Here is a 19,791-nt window from a genome sequence, read left to right on the forward strand (position 1 = left end):
CGCTCTCCATTATGTTTAAGTCTCCATTATACTCAATGTAACTGTATTATCTGCGTATCTGATTGTATTTTTAAGTTATGTATTGTACACCAAATTATGTAAAGCTAGTTTAAATATAGATTAAACAACAGTAGGGACAATATGCAATATTGTCTGACTTCTTTTAGGATTAGTTTTAGGATTAGTAGATATGAAGTTATGTGTCACTTTCTTATTAATGCAAATGGATGCTGCTGGATGAAAGTATAATTTTTTAATGAACATCACGTCATGACTATCATTTCCTTTCAATTCCAAATTATTTTATAATCAATATAATAAATCAATATTATAATCAATAAAACAAAAATCCATATTTTCGTAGATTTCGACATTTCTGTAACAACACATTCAGTGCAAATAGTGTTCTCGAGTTTTCAACCCACAATTTTCACTGTAACAAATATAACTATCTCCAAAAGCTAAGAGCCAATCTAGAACAATAAAACTCGCAACTTTCTTTGGGAGCCAATCGTTAGGTCTGATCTAGCTCAGTCTCTCAGGTGTGACTCACATGCGTAACCATTGAAACACTCATGAGAAACCGTGGGTGCCAATGGACAAAAATATAACTACCTCCGAAAGTTGGGAACCAATGTAGAGCAATAAAGCTCACAACTTTCTTTGGGAGCCAGTTGTTACCGATTGGCATTCATTGTTTCTGATGGGTCGTTCAATGGTTACACATCTGAGTCACAACTGACAGACTGAGCTAGACAAGGCCTAACAATTGGCTCCCAAAGAAAGTTGTAAATTCTATTGTTCTACATTGGCTCCCAACTTTCGGAGACAGTTACATTGTTATATATTGGCGCTCATCGTGTGCGCCAAATTATACATAAAAAGATATAAAATTAATATTTTAATATTAAATTAAAATCAAAGCTAATCTTGCCTACAGTTTTACAAAAAAAAATTTTAAATGATACTTATGGCTTCTGATGTTATATTTAAGTAATTAGAGAGGATTGCAGAATGTAGTTGTTGGTTGCTACATAAAATTATTGATATTGTTATTGAACTCCAGGGATATCTTAAGTTCCCCTAGCAACGGCCACCTACTGCAGTATGTTACTACCAATGGCCGACTATTTGGTTCGGGAAGTCCTCACCCAAAAAGATGGACAAAAATTGATATTAAGCGTAAATAACTAAAATAATGAAGCTTGTGTCAGCAACATCATAAATTATAACTTCATCATAACTTTTTAAATATTTTCTTGCCATATAAAGATTACAAATAATTACAAATTTTAAATAGCAAATAGCAAATTGGCAATGATAAACTGAATATAATTATTATTAAGTAAATTAGTTAAAATAGTAGAAAGATACTAACTGCATATGTGAATAATACATTGAAAAATAAAACGGTTTGTAGTTTTAGGTTAAGTCAAATACGAAATTATAAGACAGATATAAAAAAGTCTTGATTAACTAGAAATGTACTGAGCACAGAAAAGGTTTAACTAATTTATTTTCAACCAAAAATTTAGATTAAATCTTATAAAACTAATCTCCCTTTCTATTGAATATTCCCTACTTCTGTTGCAAACTAACAGATATACTTTGTCTATTGAAGTGAGGAATAGAAATTTATATACGTTCTATCTCAAACAACATAATGTGGTCTGAATAAATGAAAGGTAAAGTTAACAGATGAATTTTAACAGAAGTTAACTTAATTATTAAAAGAAAAATAGCAAACATGTGACGTTTATAACGTTACAACACTTCTTCCTTATTCTACTGTGGATGATACGTAGGAATATCTTCAAAGTGTGGCTCATATGGCTTATCAGTCTATAGTCGCTACAATGTTTTGGACATTGTTCTTTTTTTTTTGTTAAAGTTATGAATTCGGACTTTAACCAATCTTCTGTGTACTCATCACTTAAGTATACATGATTGAAAACATTGACCAATATATCAATATTTTCTTTGTTTATAAGTTTTAACATATCTGCTAAAATATTATCGGAATTAGCAGTTTTCTTATTCATTGCCAATTTGGAAGCATATATTACTTCTGATTTTAGTATTTCTGGTCTTTAGCCTTCATCTAATACCTGTAGTTATTCCCGTCCTTCATCATTGCATAGTTTATTTCTGTAGATATACCAAGTTTTCTTAATTTTTTCTTACTCCATCATTATTTTTCTGTCGCATCAATAGGTATATGATGTGTTTTCTTATAATACTGGCCGGCTATGTCTCTAGTTTTTTAAACATATAGGGCATATGTTTAAAAATATACAATCTATATCCTTGCACTGCAAGAAACGAAACAACTGGGAAATGAAATAATAATAGGAAAGAGCACACTGTTCAAGAGTGGGGAGACCAAGAGATATTTGGAGTGGGATTCATGGTGTCGGAGAAAGTAAAAAAATAGTTGTAAATTTTCAACCAATATCAGACACAATATGTTACTTGAGATTAAGAGGAAAGTATAGGAAGATAAGTAGCATTAATGTACATGAGCCCACTAAAGATAAAGACTTTGAAACTAACACAGAGTTCTACGAAAAGCTAAGCACCCTAAAAGGGAATATACAGAAATACGATATAAAGATAATCATTGGTGACATGAATGCGAAAGTCGGAAAAGAGGAAATATATAAAAGAATAACAGGGGGACGAAGTTTCCGAGGAAAACGGAAAAAAGTTAACAGAATTTGCTACAAAGAACAAAATGAAGATAGCTAGCACAAGGTTTAATCACAAAGGCATGCATAAGGTAACATGGACTTCTCCCGATGGAAAAATAAAAAATCAGATAGATCATATCCTAATTGAAAGCAAACATGATGAATAGTGGCAGACCATACAGACAGGCATGTCGGAAGCAGCGAAAAAGTGTATAGGAAGAGAGCATATAAAAAGTCGGCAAGACTGGTTCGATAAAGAATTTAGGAATGTTTTGGCAAGAAGAAACAGGACAAAACTACAGAGATAAAGAAAATACCCAAAATGCGATCGAAAACTATGTGGCAAGAAGAAGGCAAGTGAAAATAATTTGCAGAAAAAAGAACAGCTAGAAAAGCAATTGAAAAACATAGAAGACACCTATTTAAATAAAGAGGTAAAGAATTTCTACCAACATATTAAGAAATCCAGAGAAACTACAAAGAATAATCCACAGTACTGCAGAAACAAAGAAGGCTTACTTCTAGATGAAACAACAGAAAAATTAAACAGATGGGCGGAATATTTCGAATATCTATTAAATACAAACTAACAAGAGGAACTTGAGGAAAATGAAAAAAAAATTTTAAAAATTTTTGTTAAAATGACTATATTGTCATTATATATGTCATCGTCATGTTGGTTTGATTGATGGACATATATGAATGAATATACAGTTATTTTACGTGGAAAGCAAAACCAGTAACAATAGTTTTTATTATTATTAGTTTAATTGTCTTAATTAATCTTAATTTATTATTATTAATTTAATTGTCCTAATTAATTAATTAATCTTAATTATATTAATTAATGCTTAAGCCAAACTGACTGGATTAATTTATTTTTTATCGACAATTAAATTAATAATAATAAAAACTATTATTACTGGTTTTGCTTTCCACGTAAAATAACTGTATATTCATTCATATGTGTCCATTAATCAAACCAACATGACAATGACATATATAATGACAATATAGTTATTTTAACAAAAATTAAAAAAAAAAAAATTTTGTCTCGTGGGCCAAATAGACTTACTGCATCCTCAAGAATCATCACTTGATATTTAAATCAACAGTCAATAATACCACCATCTTATATATATATATATATATATATATATATATATATATATATATATATATATATATATATATATATATATATATATATATATATATATTAAATTAAAAGGCCAAATATATGGCCTAGGAGGACACTTTCGTTAAACTTCCCGTGCTCGAATCGGTATCAATAAAGTGTTATGATCATTTCGGCTTATCCCAGCCTCATCAGACACTCGGGCTGATACAAATTCAAACTCGGAAAGTCCAACGAATGTCTCCCAAAACTTCACTACAACAGTAGTTAGATGATTTCGTTCACGGCCGCCAAAGCAGGTGGCGCCTTTGTAAGCTAACTACTGTTGTAGTGAAGTTTTGGGAGACATTCGTTGGACTTTCCGAGTTTGAATTTGTAACGGAAACAGGCCAAACAAATTTCTATTCTTATCTACACTAAATCTTATCTTAAATTACTATATACAATTTGTTTATATTGATTTCTTAAAAATTTATTCCGATGGATATTTTTATTTGTTTTTCTTTGGTTGGGAAAGAAAAAGTATGACAATATATATATATATATATATATATATATATATATATATATATATATATATATATATATATATATATATATATTGTTATACTTTCTCTTTCCCAACCAAAGAAAAATAAATAAAAATATCCATCGGAATAAAATTTTAAAATATCATTATAAACAAAAATGTATATAGTAATTTAAGATAAGATTTAGTGTAGATCAGAATAGAAATTTTTCCGTTTCAAACAAAATTATCAAAAAAAAAAACCTTTGTTTAGAATTAGAAGAGATTTTACCTGTAAGTTAATCTTTTCATTGTTTGTATAGTCGAGTATTAAATGACCATATTCTAATCTTTTGAAATATGTATAAATGATGTATTGAAAAAACCAATTTTAAAGTAAGCTATTTAGTTTTTCTCTGAAACCGAAATTAGGCTTTTCCAAAATCATGGTAAACACAATTTGAGCTTTTGATTGGACGATCGTTTTTAAATGGGAATTTTGTGAGCCGATCATGAGACGGGAGAAGTTAGTCATATTTTGGTCATCGAAAGGAAACAGTCGTTTGTCTCAAGATAGGGTGTGGTTCGTGAGTTTGGATACCGGCGTAACGAAAAGAAGTGAATAGTTTGAAGAAGGAGATAACAAGTAAATTAAAAGAGGTCCTTGTATCTACCGTGGGCATTTTATAAAGGATATGTGAAAGTATTCTTACGGCATCAAGTTGGCAAAAGGAGGTCCTGGTGTCATAAATAAATAGCTGAGTTTGGAGAACTGAATCAGGTGGTTTTTGTGTAGTCTGCAGGAGGTTTGCAGAGACGTTAAGAAAGAGCCGAGGTGCCAAAGAGGAGAGATTACATCGTTGAGGAGACTGGACTTTTCTGGGTATTTTCCAACATACAACTCAAGAAGAAAATAAGCTGTAAGTGTTTGTACAATTGAATTTTATATCTGTGAAGGATCGTTTCGATATCATGACCATTAGCATTCAAATTTAAGAACTGAGGTTTTGTTAGGCTAATTAAAATTTTAAAGTTTTGTTTTTCTTGTTTCAAGTAAAGAAAATTTTAAGTAAAATTGGTTTTTCACGTAATATAAATGTATGTAGCTGTATAATCTTATTATCATAAAAATTTGATTTATTTTCTTGTATGCTGATTGATAAGCTAACGACAGAATTTAATAATTGTTTTATTCGTTCATATAAAATAAAGAAACGTAAATCTTTGTAATATAATATATTTGTATTCTTATCCTTTCTTCTCCTCCCGATAAAATACAACTAGAAAATCTTTTGAATCCATCGAACACAGGTAATATAAGGATTATTTTACTTTTGATAACAAATAAGTTATAATTCTTTTTTATTGGCTCAATAAACTAAGATTAAAGTCAAAATAAACAATCATAACAATATATATATATATATATATATATATATATATATATATATATATATATATATATATATATATATATATTGTTGTGATCTGCTTTATGATGTTTTATTATTAATTAACACTAATTTAATTAATCCAATTATTTACTTAATTAATTCACTAATTTATGCAGAGTCATACAAATCAATTACTATTAAAATTTCTCAGGGTGCCTTTTTAATTTTACTTTAATCAGTTTACTTTATATATCTCTTCTAGTGGGTTCAGTATCTCCTAGTTGCTCATAATCGGGATAGAACAGGAAACGGAACTAACATTAAAACAACATAAATATGCACACAAATTATTATTTATTTTCAATAAGCAATACGATGAATATTAATAAATAACTTTTGTGGGCAATTATCTTTCCCAACAAACTCCTATACTCTAAATTTAATTTTAATTACAAACTATCTATTGATCTGTTTTATAATAATATCTACAAAAAAAATGACCATATAAAAATATAATTTATTCACAAAAAAAATAACTCTTTGAAACTTGGAATCTTAGTTCGTATGCTTATATTTGATTTTATCTTTAGAATATCTTAGATTTTTCTTTCATTCAAATTATTTGACTGACCTTTATTTTTTTACACCAATGATGTCTCCTCTCGATCAAACCACAGTTCTTTCCTTGATTGATTATGTCCGGCTACCATCAAATCTTTCCCGTTCTCAGCATCGATCCAAACCGCATACCAGCAAACTACTCCTCCGAAAAAACACAAGCCCAATCCTCTTTTGACCGGTACTCTTTACTCACAAATTCTCCTTTCTTTCTCAATTATATCTCGTGGACTATGCAGACTCAAAAGAGGTATTAATCTTCTCGATTTTGATCTGCTCTCAGCTTTCACCTTTTTCACTAACAAACGAAAACACTGGCACTCAGATTGACTATACGAAAACACGTCTTCTCTTCTGGTCTGCCGGTAACATAATAATCTTTTCAATCTCTCCAGACAACCTTCTCAACTCTCTCATTTCCACCATTCCTTTTTAACCAATCATAAGCATTCATCTTTCCCACTTATTTTCGATTTAGAAAATTTCCAACATGATATTTAAAACAAATAAACTACTTTCACTCAAATTACTTTTCAGAAACCATTAACAATTTTACCTTTTTCAACAGAAATACGTTTCCAAATTCTTGTTATCTCATATCTAAATCTAATTCTTATTTACTTTCGAAAAATGTCCACCGCAAAATACAATTACAAAGTTTATTCCTTAAATATATAATTATACGGGTTCCATTGTCCTTTCACTATTCACTCAGTCTTTCACGGAACAATGTTTTCTCTTATTATGGTCTATTACAAATAAGTACAGGGTTGTATTTTAACTTATATGCCCGCGGTATATTAAAATAATAAAAAAACTCTTTATTCTATTTCTGATCGATAAACTGATCCATAACAATATATTGTTTCTTATAAGTTTTAGTACGAAGCACTTCAAGTAACTGTTTCTTATTATAGTTGTCCTCAAAATACAAATCATTTTTTGAGAAGAAATCTTTTAGTTCCTGTTTTGAAGACGAACTGTTAGGAATTTTTTTGAGAAGCCTTGAGTGGTAGCTAGCATTGTCCATAAATCTCACACTGCGCGGTGTTATATTGGGAAGTAGTGTATTTTTAAACCACTCTTCGAATATAGTAGAATTCATATTCTGATGATAATCTACACTACATTTTTCTATTTTTTTTTCCGCAAAGCATTAACACATTTGAGAACACGAGAACCTTTATTCGGAGGTACTCCTTTCAACTGGCACCCAAGTGAACCATCAGTCCAACCCTTACTAGCGGTATCATGCGTCTGATACCATGTCTCTTCTAAATAATATATAGTCCGCTGTTTGTCTATAATCTAAACGCCAGTGTACTATCCTCTTACTTTCCATAATAGCCACCCGTTTATCAACGATTTTGTATTTGAACCCAAGTTTTTTCTGTCATCTACGTAAAGTGGTTTTAGGGCAGCTTCTTCCCATCGCAACAAGCTTGGTGTATATAATATCAATTGTTGGTATTACATTTTTTTTTGTATTCCTCGTAAACCAAATTCCTTAAACATTTAGCAGTCACGATATTAATTTGTTTAGGTTTTCCAGCATCCGATCTTGTTTTTCTCTTTTTAACACCACTTTTCAAGATGTCGCGCATGGTCGAATACGGAGTTCCTGTTAGAAAGGCCGCTTTTCTTATAATACCGCCTTTACAACTATTTTCAGGATCATTTTGAAGATTTATTTTTATAAACGTTCATACAAATTCTCTTAGATTGTTTATTCAAAACAATCCTTTTCTTTGGAAGTCTTAGACACTTTTCTACAGTTGTCATTGTTTTTTGTATCACTTACACTTAAAAGATTGTTGACTACTACACATTCTCTACTACTACTTGGGTTCCCCTTCTCTAATGCATGAAAAACTGTAGGTGATTTTTCCCATGGTCTAAACATTTTCTTTATACACAAATAGACAGTTTCAAAAAAAGAAACAACAAAAAAATACTACAATTATTATAACTACTCACAACAAAATTTCAACACATCTATCTATATCTATAAACAAGCTAGTTGCAAAGATACAACTAAACTAAAAATTTGGAAATCTAGTCCTTTAGATAAGACACATGCCGGTATTTTTACAACCGGATTACTCGTCATAAATCAATCAGTTTAAAACTTGAAAATTGATACTTGGGCATTAGTACAGTTAAAATTGTTAGACGGTTATATTTAGACGAAATATTAAGCAATATAATTGAAACTTTTTTCTACTTTTAAGGACAAAAAAGCAAGTTCATTAGCGGAACGTAATTCAAAATTTTTCTGCACATTATATTTGAAGCATTATTTGGTTAAAACATCTCATTTTTGGTGGTAAAAAATATATTAAATGCATGTAATAATTTGTCTGGACTAAAGGTGGTAAAAGATGGTCTGGAAGTTATATTTTTGTTTGAATTTGCCGACGGACGATAGAAAGTCGGTGCTAACTATACCTATAATAACATACTCATACAAGGTCTTTAAGATCTTCTTCTTGTCACTTTTTAAAATGCAATCAAAATTGACATATAATATGAGAAAAAAAATTTTTGTTCCTTAGACATTTTTGATGTGTTTATTTTTGATTTATAGGTATACGTTATTTAAATTTTATGTAAAATTTTAAACTTTCTGGAATATGGGTTGATTATAAGGATTTTTTATCGCTAGCGGCGAATTTTGATTTCAATTACTTTTAGAAACACTACCGTATATCGAATTAATTTCTTCTCAAGTCTTCTACATTGTTGTGTACTTTTGAGTATATATATTATAATATATATTTAATATTTAATAATAAATAAAAAAATTTTAAAACCGCATCTTTATTAATTTAAATAGGTACGTAAAAATATCTTTCGTTTAATTTTTAGGTATGTTTTCGTTTACTTGGCGTAATTTAATAGCTCAAAGTGCTCATCATTTCATGGGTGAACTAGTGAACATATTCAAGTTAGATTTTATAGAATCCTCCATAATAGACTATTTATACAATGCACTCATTCAGTCCATTGAATCAAGGAAAGGCGATACAGCAAAAACCAAGGATCTTATAGATATGATAATAGAAATGAACAATAACAACATTGATTCAAAAACACATAATAAAGAAGGTTAGTATAAAATAAAATTAATATTTTTATAATATTACTAACCGTAATTTTACATTTACATTATTTACAGCTACATTTATCAAACAATTTTTTTCACTTACTAATACAATTACGTTTCTAATACAATTAAAAAAACACGTAATTGAACTAATTATTAAATTAAACATATATTTGACTAATATTAATTAAATAATATATTTAACTTATATTAATTAAATATATATTTAATTAATATAAACTAATATACAGAGTTATCAACTATTGTGACAAAGTCCGTTATATCTGTTATCATAGGGGATACTAAAAAAGTTATTTATAAAAATAGAAGGTAGCTGTAAAGGTAAGTACTGTTGCCGAGAGGGGGCATTTGGGCCTGTAGGACCCATCGCCGGCTCTGCGGACTTCTTCCTGTCCTCGGAATTAGACCGGGTGTTGACCATCTTTGCTTGTCACTGATAAAATGGTTTAATACTTCTACTGGTATAAAATAACGGTTACCGTGACAAGTATCTGTTATAGGTAACAGTTCCAAGGAGCAGTTACAAAACAGATCAAAAATAGAAAACAGAACAGGTAAAATAGTCTAAGTATTCCTTGACTTACGGAGGGAATAACTTAGTAAACAAGAAAAAATAAAATGGTATAAAAATATAATGCAAAGAAAAATGTTTCTAAGTGTTCCTTGACTTACGGAAGAAACAACTTAGGACAGAAATATAGATAAATGAAATATGTAAATGTGAGAGTAAAATATGGAAATATTTCTAAGTGTTTCTTGACTTACGGAAGAAACGACTTAGAGTGGAAAAATAAAATACTCAAAATATAAAACGAGAAATGCAAAAATGAAACTGATTATAGAAATATGTCTAAGTGTTTCTTGACTTACGGAAGAAACAACTTACAACAGAAAATAAACAAGAGAATCAAATATAGTAAAATAAATGCACAAATATTTATAAGTGTTTCTTGACTTACGGAAGAAACGACTTATAATAGAAAATAAGAAAAATCAAATATAGAAAAGATGTGAAAATATTGCTAAGTGTTTCTTGACTTACGGAAGAAACGACTTATAATAGAAAATAAGAAAAATCAAATATAGAAAAGATGTGGAAATATTGCTAAGTGTTTCTTGACTTACGGAAGAAACAACTTAGCATAAAATAGAAAATGAAAGAGACAAATGTATTAAGTATTTTCTTACTTAAGGAAAAAAAATATCTTAAATAAAATATCGGAAATAATAATGCAACAATGATTATGAAAATATTTCTAAGTATTCTTTTGACTTACCGGAAAAGAATGGCTTAGACGCACAATTAAAATAACAAGTCAAATATTCAGAGAAATATTTCTAAGAGTTCTTTGACTTACCGGAAAGAACTACTTAGACAAAGTACAAATCAAAATATAAAATAGAAAAAGCAAGATAAATATTTCTAAGTGTTCTTAACTTACGGAAGAACAACTTAGACACAAAATACAAGAAAAATAAACAATCAAATAATCAAATAAAATATCAAACAATCAGTACATGAACAAATAATGATCAATGTATTATTCTAACCTGAAAAGGTCCGAATATACAATAATGCTAAAATAAAAAGGTATACAGAAAATCAGAAATAAAACAATAACTTAGTTGGAACAAGAATAGCACCGACTAGGTCTACAGTAGAAGAGGCAAGCTCGACTGACCGATGAGAGAAAATCTACCTGCTTTTATGTAAAACAAATCCTTTGTTTTACGTAGCGAAAGTGGAATTTCCCTGCATCGAATCAATTAGAAATTTGGATTTGGCCAACCTTGGAATTCCCAAGTATTTTAACCGATATCCAAATTCCTTGATGCGTCGAGGACAGTACAGGCCGGCCAAGAATCGCCCGGTTACATGTTTTCAACACTGTTGCCAACATGTATCCCATCAACTCGCAACAAGTTGATAGATACACGGCAACAAAGCGGCGATGTTGTGCGGCAAGACATCAAAGAATGTTGTTGAGTGTTGCATGTATCCGTGTTTTCCATTTTAAATGGAAAACATCGCTCTGTTTGTACGGTGTGGCCAACAAATAACGTCGAATAAAAGACTAGTGAGGTATCATCTATTCGGTAATCGGTGCTTTATTTTATTATTTGTTACAACTGGCAGGTACGTTAATAATATTAACTTCATATAATAGTGTGGACATGCTTTTTGACGATAGCCTGGTCAATTTCGCTGTTTTTTTACATTTATCTGTTATTTATCTCTTTACAGCCAACATGTTATGGACCAAAGAGCAAGTGTACTCATTGAAATGCTACATACGTTTCCTTCGCTATGAGACATTTCATGCCGAGAGTATCGAGATAGAAATCTGAGATATGATGAAATGTCGAAGATGGTTTCGCACTTTCAAACAAATGTGGATGAAATATCAAGAAAAATAAAATCTCTTAAAACTCAGTTTAGCAGAGAGCGAAAGAAAATTAAGGACAAAACTAAAAGTGAAGCAGGCCCCATTTCGGAAGAGAATATATGGTTTGGATACAAGATGATGATGTTTTTAAGTGAAAACAATACCTCTAGAGGTAGTCGCAGCACTATGTTTAGCAGAGAGCGAAAGAAAATCAAGGACAAAACTAAAAGTGGAGCAGGCACCATTTCGGAAGAGAATATATGGTTTGGATACAAGATAATGATGTTTTTAAGTGAAAACAACACCTCTAGAGGTAGTCACAGCACTATGGAGGTAGGAATTTATTTTTATTATCCCACTTTAAAAAAATGGCGTCTAAAGACAGGACATTAATACACGAATACACGAATTAATTTTCACTTTTATTTCTTTTTTTTTAGAGATTCGAAAATCCTCCTTCTAAATACTCGAAAAACAGTGGCCAGCAAACCAAACACGTTCTCAATAATATGTCGAGCTCTGCTCAATTGATAATTAAACATGCGTTTTTGGGAACCTTTTGTGTGTGTACCTGGAAAGGGCTTCATAAGGTTTGTGCTTAGTGCAAATGCGTCATCTGCCACTAATACAGACGGTATAACCTGTGCGTTGAATTCCTTAAATAAGGGTGTTGGATTTAGGAGTTGAAATTCGTTCTAAGCTTCTTATAAAATGTTGTATTGGTAAAAACACCGGCATCTGAGATTCTTCCCTGGCATCCGACATCGGCATATCAAATACGATAGTCCCCATCAGCAACAGCCATCAATACGATACTAAATGTGCCATGATAGTTAAAATATATACTTCCACTGTGTTCTGGCGCTTCGATCTGCACATGCTTCTCATCAACTGCGCCAATACAGTGTGGAAAATTCCATTTTGATAGAAAACCGTTTGCAATTTGACGTCACTCGTCCTCTGATTACGGTATCTGTAAACATCAATACAAATTATAGGCACAAAACTAATACGAATGGTTTATGAGCATATTCAGAAAAAACAAATATCTTCACTCAAATCAATTTAAATTGCTCCAAGACAAAAATATGTGGTTTATATAAAACGAAAAATATTCCTATTTTTCCTAAAACAAATGAATGGTTTGTTAAATTAAAGCGAAAAATTTTTTTTACCATTTAAATTTGTTGTAGGTAAACGACGAAGAAAAGAATAGCAATAATGACGACGACCTGAATATATCATCCCCAGAACACGCCGAGGAAAATGAAACTGAAGATGACGGTGATCCTGTTATAGCAATAACGTCATCGAACTCTGAACCAATAAGACCTCTATTGGAAGCGTCAACTTCCAAGGCAAAGCCGCATTTCCAGAATTCTTAGTCGATAAGACCTCCGCCGAATGCGGACGCGGACGCTTCAGCATCCAAAAAGCGATTCAAAACATTAAAAAGTGATGGCAGGGTTGACGAAGCTTATAATTTTATGCGAAGTGTCCAAGATACTGTGAAATTGAAAGATGACTTTGCCGTATATGGCGAAAACGTAGCCAGTAGAATTTGTGGCGCAAATCAAAATACTAGAGCCATATCTATAGCAAAAAATCGCATAGACAACATACTTTTTCAACTAGAGATGGGAGAATTTGCTTATAATAGGGATGCTACACATCAATCAACCACTTAGTATTCTTGGCAAGCGTCGCCTACATCGTCTTCAGTTTCAATCCCATTATCTAGTCCATCACCCCACCCGTCTCCATTACCGAACCCAGCAACATATTCTTTTCATATGCCGTGGCAATCAGACTCACTAAGTGCCGTACCAGAAACTCAACACCAGCAACCACAACAGCACTTAAATGTGCAATAGTCTTAATCCACCTTATGGGCAGAATGCAGCGAATTTCTTTTACCCAAAAACATTTCTCGTTAAACCTTTTTGTAAACACTAGGCATCTACTTGTATTGACAATTCATTAATAAATAACTGCCTTGTTTTATTTTTTATTACCTGACAATATTCTTTGAGCACATCGATGATCGCTCCGCATACTTCGGGTACAATTAAGGAGATTGATTGCTTAGATATTTTAAACAGGTACATTAAACTCGTAAACGAATATCCTGTGGCTAAATATCGTAGAGCGACCATCAATCTCATTGATGGTGGAATCGTGGCACGGTAGTTCGTATTCTTTTTGATAATTTTAGGGGTAACCAAACAGAGGAATTCTTCGAAATCAGATTTTGTAAGTCTGGCAAAATTGCGGAACGAACTACCATCGTTTAGGAGTAACTCCGCCATTAGGTTGTCACCATAGGTTGTCCCATTTTGTAAGAACTGTCGCTGTCATTATCTTCTTTTTCGTCTCTGGGCATGGGAAGCTATTATAATAAAAGCAGCACTAACACCAGCAGTCGTAGAGGGGTTCATTTTCGCCAACACTGCGTTTAGTTTCAACGTTCAACTGGTTTTGGTTTGGACGCACAACACTGTTGACAACATGTAGCCAGACACAAGTTGTTGTGTCCAACAAATATTTTGTCAACACCCGTCAACATGTTGCCAACAGTTGGCAACATTTTGTTGTCTGGTTTGTACTTACCTTAATAATCACCCTGTATACACAGAGGAATCTTTTAGACTTCTAATTAGACGTTTTAGGAAAACAACATAATTAACATCTGAAAATTTAGGATGGGGGTTTTTATATACGCTTAATCAAACTCAAATATTTAGAGCTTTCTACCACTTCCGGTTATACCGAACGTTGACTAAAAGTACTTTCATGAATGTGTTGCTTGTGTGAGTCCATTTCAAAAGGTAAAAGAAATAATAGATTAAAATTACTCACAATCAATTTAATTTAACTATCCAGACGACCGGTTTCGCTTTAAATGCTGTAATAATAAACCCATATTAGGGTGTTATCTAATAAAGATAAACAAAGATAGAAGATATAAATTACAGTAATTATGCCAATATTACATGTCTGTGGTTTTTCAAAATGAATAAAATGTTTAAGCAGACAAGGTAAGACCCACAAATTGGTAAAATAGTCTATTAAACTGTAATAAATTAATAAATGAACAAATAAATAAAACATGACTTACATGCCGGTACTCTATTAATTGATGGTTGAAAGAACATGGTTCAAACTATCCTGTATTGTTGATTGGAGAACTTAAGTCTGCTATTGTAATTGTTTGACAGTAAACGGGGAACTTCTTGAGGAGACAGATTTTATCCAATGAAGTAGAGATAGGTGTAATGTGATTGTTTGTTTGATGAAAGTAATGTTCTATATCATTGAGTTATTTAAAAGTTATTTATATTTATTCTAGAGATATATTTATGAAATGTGTGTTATTTATTGAGATTTTATTTTATGAAGGTGACAGTTGTAAGACAATGAATGAGATTAGAAATTAGTAATTAGTAATTATTAAGTAATTATTAGATAATTACAAGTTGAAAGAATTGCACACCCACACAATTTGTACATCTAATCTCATTCATTGTCTTACAACTGTCACCTTCATAAAATAAAATCTCAATAAATAACACACATTTCATAAATATATCTCTAGAATAATTATAAATAACTTTTAAATAACTCAATGATATAGAACATTACTTTCATCAAACAAACAATCACATTACACCTATCTCTACTTCATTGGATAAAATCTGTCTCCTCAAGAAGTTCCCCGTTTACTGTCAAACAATTACAATAGCAGACTTAAGTTCTCCAATCAACAATACAGGATAGTTTGAACCATGTTCTTTCAACCATCAATTAATAGAGTACCGGCATGTAAGTCATGTTTTATTTATTTGTTCATTTATTAATTTATTACAGTTTAATAGACTATTTTACCAATGTGGGTCTTACCTTGTTTGCTTAAACATTTTATTCATTTTGAAAAACCGCAGACATGTAATATTGGCATAATTACTGTAATTTATATCTTCTATCTTTGTTTATCTTTATTAGACAACATCCTAATATGGGTTTATTATTTTAGCATTTATTTAACTTTGTATCGAGACCTGAATTTGCTTTGCATATTGTAGAAAGCGAAACCGGTCATTAAGAATTATGTCAATATAAAGTTATGCTATCTTACATCGAGCGTTTTAAGAGATATATATATTTAGGGATTCTACAGTATTCACTGCCTTCCCTCGCTCAAACGTTTCCATCTCTCTTTGTTGTTCCATTCTCCATCGTTTAGGCCACTCTTACTCATGGCGTCGTCTACTTCGTTCCTCCAGGATTTTCGGGGTCGTCCTCTTTTCCTCCTTCCTATGAGGCTCCATTCGGTTATTCTCTTTATACATCTGCTGTCGCTAGTTCTTCTTACATGTCCATACCACTTTAGTCTTTTTTGTTCTATATATGTTAGTATGTCTGTTTCTATTGATGTTCTTTGCTTTATTTCGTCATTACTTCTCCTATCCATTCTTGTTACTCTGCAGCATCTTCGCAGGCATTCCATCTCTGTTGCTACTATCTTACTGCTGTTTTTCTTGTTTATGATCCAATTTTCAGCCCCATATGTCATAATACTTCGCACTAATGTTTTATAAATCTGCGTTTTTGTCTTCATATTTAGGTGTCTATCCCACCATACTGAGTTTTAAGAGATATGACCTATTTTATTTTGAAATAGTGTCTGATTTAACTCCCTGTATCTTTATAAATTGAAAACGGAGATTCCTGTTTATCGATAGTAATTAGTGTATTTAATTTCGTTTGTTTAAATAGTGTAATTTAGAAAAGTGATTGTTGGACAAGTAGTTACATATCAAATCCACTTAGTTGAATATTAACCACCTATCTCAAAATACTCAAGCCAATTTTCGTTCACCAACAATCACCTAGACCTACTGATAACTCCAATTTGAATAATACGAGTACGTTAAACGCATCTTATGTAAGCACTACCTCCCAAAATATCTAAAATATCCAAACAAGGATCAAGCAATTATCTTCAGCTCCATTCAGGGAGCAAAACTTCAGGATTATCTACTCCAATTGAGACCTCTGGTAAAACCAAAAAATATCATTTTCTGTGGCAGAATTTCACACAACAGAATATATATATATATATATATATATATATATATATATATATATATATATATATATATATATTCATTCAGAATATATATTCTCCAAACATGGTCAAATGCTTGTAAATAATAAAATCATCAAAGACAGACGTCTAATTTCACCAGTGGAAAGACTAGTAATATTAAATGTAAACAAAACTATCCCACGTGAATCTCTTGTAACCTTACTAGAAAATATTGGACTATAATTAGTCTCACCAATAAACTTTCTTAGATTATGTATATCAAGTCCGGAATACCAACGCATACTTAGTTTTAGAAGGCAGATTTAGATCGCTCCTTCACCAGATATTATTATATTTAAATCCTTGGAAATAACGTATGAGAATCTATTATACCGAAGCAGACAACGTTTTTAACATGCAAACTGTCTTTACATGTTGTATCCCAATATCCTGCCGATAATATTAATCCAAATATCCAACAATTACCACAATCTAAACATAATGTGCAGACCTCGCCAATATCTCAACGCTCCGAAACATCTTCCAATGACTTATATTCTGAGACTTCTGAGATAAATAATTCTTTACTTAGTTCCTTAGTAGTAGAAAATTGTTCAGAAGACGCTAATATTACTTTAAACTCACCCACTCTGGCATCAAATCCAGATCGCATTGCTCAATCTGTAAATATTCCAATCAGGGAGAAAACTTTTAATGCAACAGCCTTTTTCTTAATAAAACGTAGAGCTGAAGATATGTCTAGAACTACTCCAGAAGAAAAAGCGCCATCCAATACTTATGCCTTCTCTCTTTCCAAAAAAGTCAATCAGAAAAACAAAAAACCTAAAATAAATACTTTATATCAAGAGATAAAACTTACTGAACCCCTTATAAACTCTATCGACTCCCGCTCTCCTCTTTTCATAATTAATAGCCAGCGGTTCAAACAGCTATTAGAAAATACACGAGGATCAAGGGATGTTCTTAGCATTGCTGAAGATTTCACATAAGATATTAAAAATTTAATAAAAATGTTAGAAGATCTCCGTTCATACGTTAACACTTAGAAGCTAAAAACTCGTTGCACAAACCTAAAAAACAAAATGTTACGGCAATCTGAAGAATTATGTAATACCCAATCTGACATCTTAAACCTATCGCAACCCACAAAAAAAATACAACAAAATAATACCGAACTCCACCTTTTCCCATTCATTTGGTAACATTCGTATTATTACTCCAATGGAACTTAACTGGGTACTATACCCGTCTAAATATGCTACAAAATCTCATAGCTCTTCCCTCTCTGGACATATTATGTTGGCGGTGCAGCAACTTACGTCTCAAAGAATCTACAAGCATCACAACTTAAAATAAATACAAACCTAGAAGCAATATCCGTAAAAATTAAAGCACAACTCAATTACACCATCTGCAACATATACTTTTCTCCTGACCATTAGAATCTCTAATTAATCAACTCCCAACACCTTTCATTTAATGACCACAATTATTCTATAATTTAAGATTTAAACTGACTGTAATTTAAGTTTTCGAAATTCCTAGTAGTGATAAATTTATTTGTATTAGTTTTGACATCACAACCAAATTTTAAAACAACTATTTCATGATCGCTTATTTCTGGGTTATGTTTTACGTCAATATACAAAATTTTATCTTCACTAGATGTGATTGCATAATCACATCGTCGATGTGAACTACGTGATTCTAGTTGCTTGATTTACCATCTGCTTTAGTTCAAGACCATCTAATACATCTGTAATGAACTGTGTGAAATAATTATTGGTATTTAACATATCAACATTAAAGTCGTCCAAACAGAGTAAATGATCTGCAGTTGGCAGTACTGATGATAATATTGTTTCGAAAACTCCAAAGAAAGTTTTATAAAATGCCCCATAAGGATTATATAAAACACCAATAGCTAATGTTTCATATCGAAGAGAGAGTTTTAACTATATCTGTTCAATTTCATTCGATGATTCATTCAGCACATAATTTATAATACATTTTATATAAATACCTACACCTCCACCTGTGTCATTTTTATTCCTGTCGACTGGCTCAAAATTATAGCCAGGTATATTAATGTTCTTACTGGATATCGGTTCCTTTAACCATGTTTCACTTATACCCAAAATATCTAAATCATTTTCCAGAATAAGTTCTTTTATATCAATGCAATGCGCAACTAGCGATCTAGAGTTTATATGAGCACACTTTAAATTACTAATGTGTTTAGATTATAACAATACTAAATTGGTACAAAAGATTGTGTAAACAATTTAAGCATAATTTGTAGATGATTCTTATTTACATAAACAGTAATTCACATGTGATATATTAACAGTGAAAAAATAAATAATTATTATTCTCTAATCCAAAACACGCTATAAACTGAGGATTACTTATTACTAAATAAATGAAGATGTACAGTTCAATTTTAATTTAAGCGTAAAGAAATAATCTTACAGTAAATAAAATTAATTCGCCCAAGTTGAAGTTCAAATAATTAAAGCAATAATTGAAAAGAAGCAAAGATAAAATATTCAAAGAAAAATGGAAAAAGAGTAAGTACCTATATGCTAAAGTCTATCCCCAAAATATACCATTATAACTAATAATAATATTAACTTTATTTGCAATCCAACATATTAAATTAAATCCAAATTATAATAAAGCAAGGTCATTTTCAGATAATATAAGTTTCCTAGACCCATTTTGCCATACATTATATTTTACCTTGGTATGTCCAGCAGTTCTTAGCATCCACAGATGTCCTCACTTTTTTTAATAATTCCTGACAATCAGGAGAAAGC

At 31.1% G+C, this 19,791-nt stretch overlaps 1 protein-coding gene across 1 annotated transcript in view; it reads left to right on the forward strand.

Moving 5' to 3' along the window:
* Window positions 1–19,791, forward strand: part of LOC140445468 (cytochrome P450 6j1-like) — a 43,067-nt gene that overhangs the window by 11,256 nt on the left and 12,020 nt on the right. Inside the window, exon 3 of the mRNA XM_072537500.1 lies at window positions 9,217–9,456. Within this exon, the coding sequence (XP_072393601.1) occupies window positions 9,217–9,456 (240 nt within the window). The remainder of the gene's footprint in view (window positions 1–9,216; window positions 9,457–19,791) is intronic.

This window comes from Diabrotica undecimpunctata, chromosome 7, assembly GCF_040954645.1.
Source record: "Diabrotica undecimpunctata isolate CICGRU chromosome 7, icDiaUnde3, whole genome shotgun sequence".
In the NCBI taxonomy this organism is placed as follows: Eukaryota; Metazoa; Arthropoda; class Insecta; order Coleoptera; family Chrysomelidae; genus Diabrotica; species Diabrotica undecimpunctata.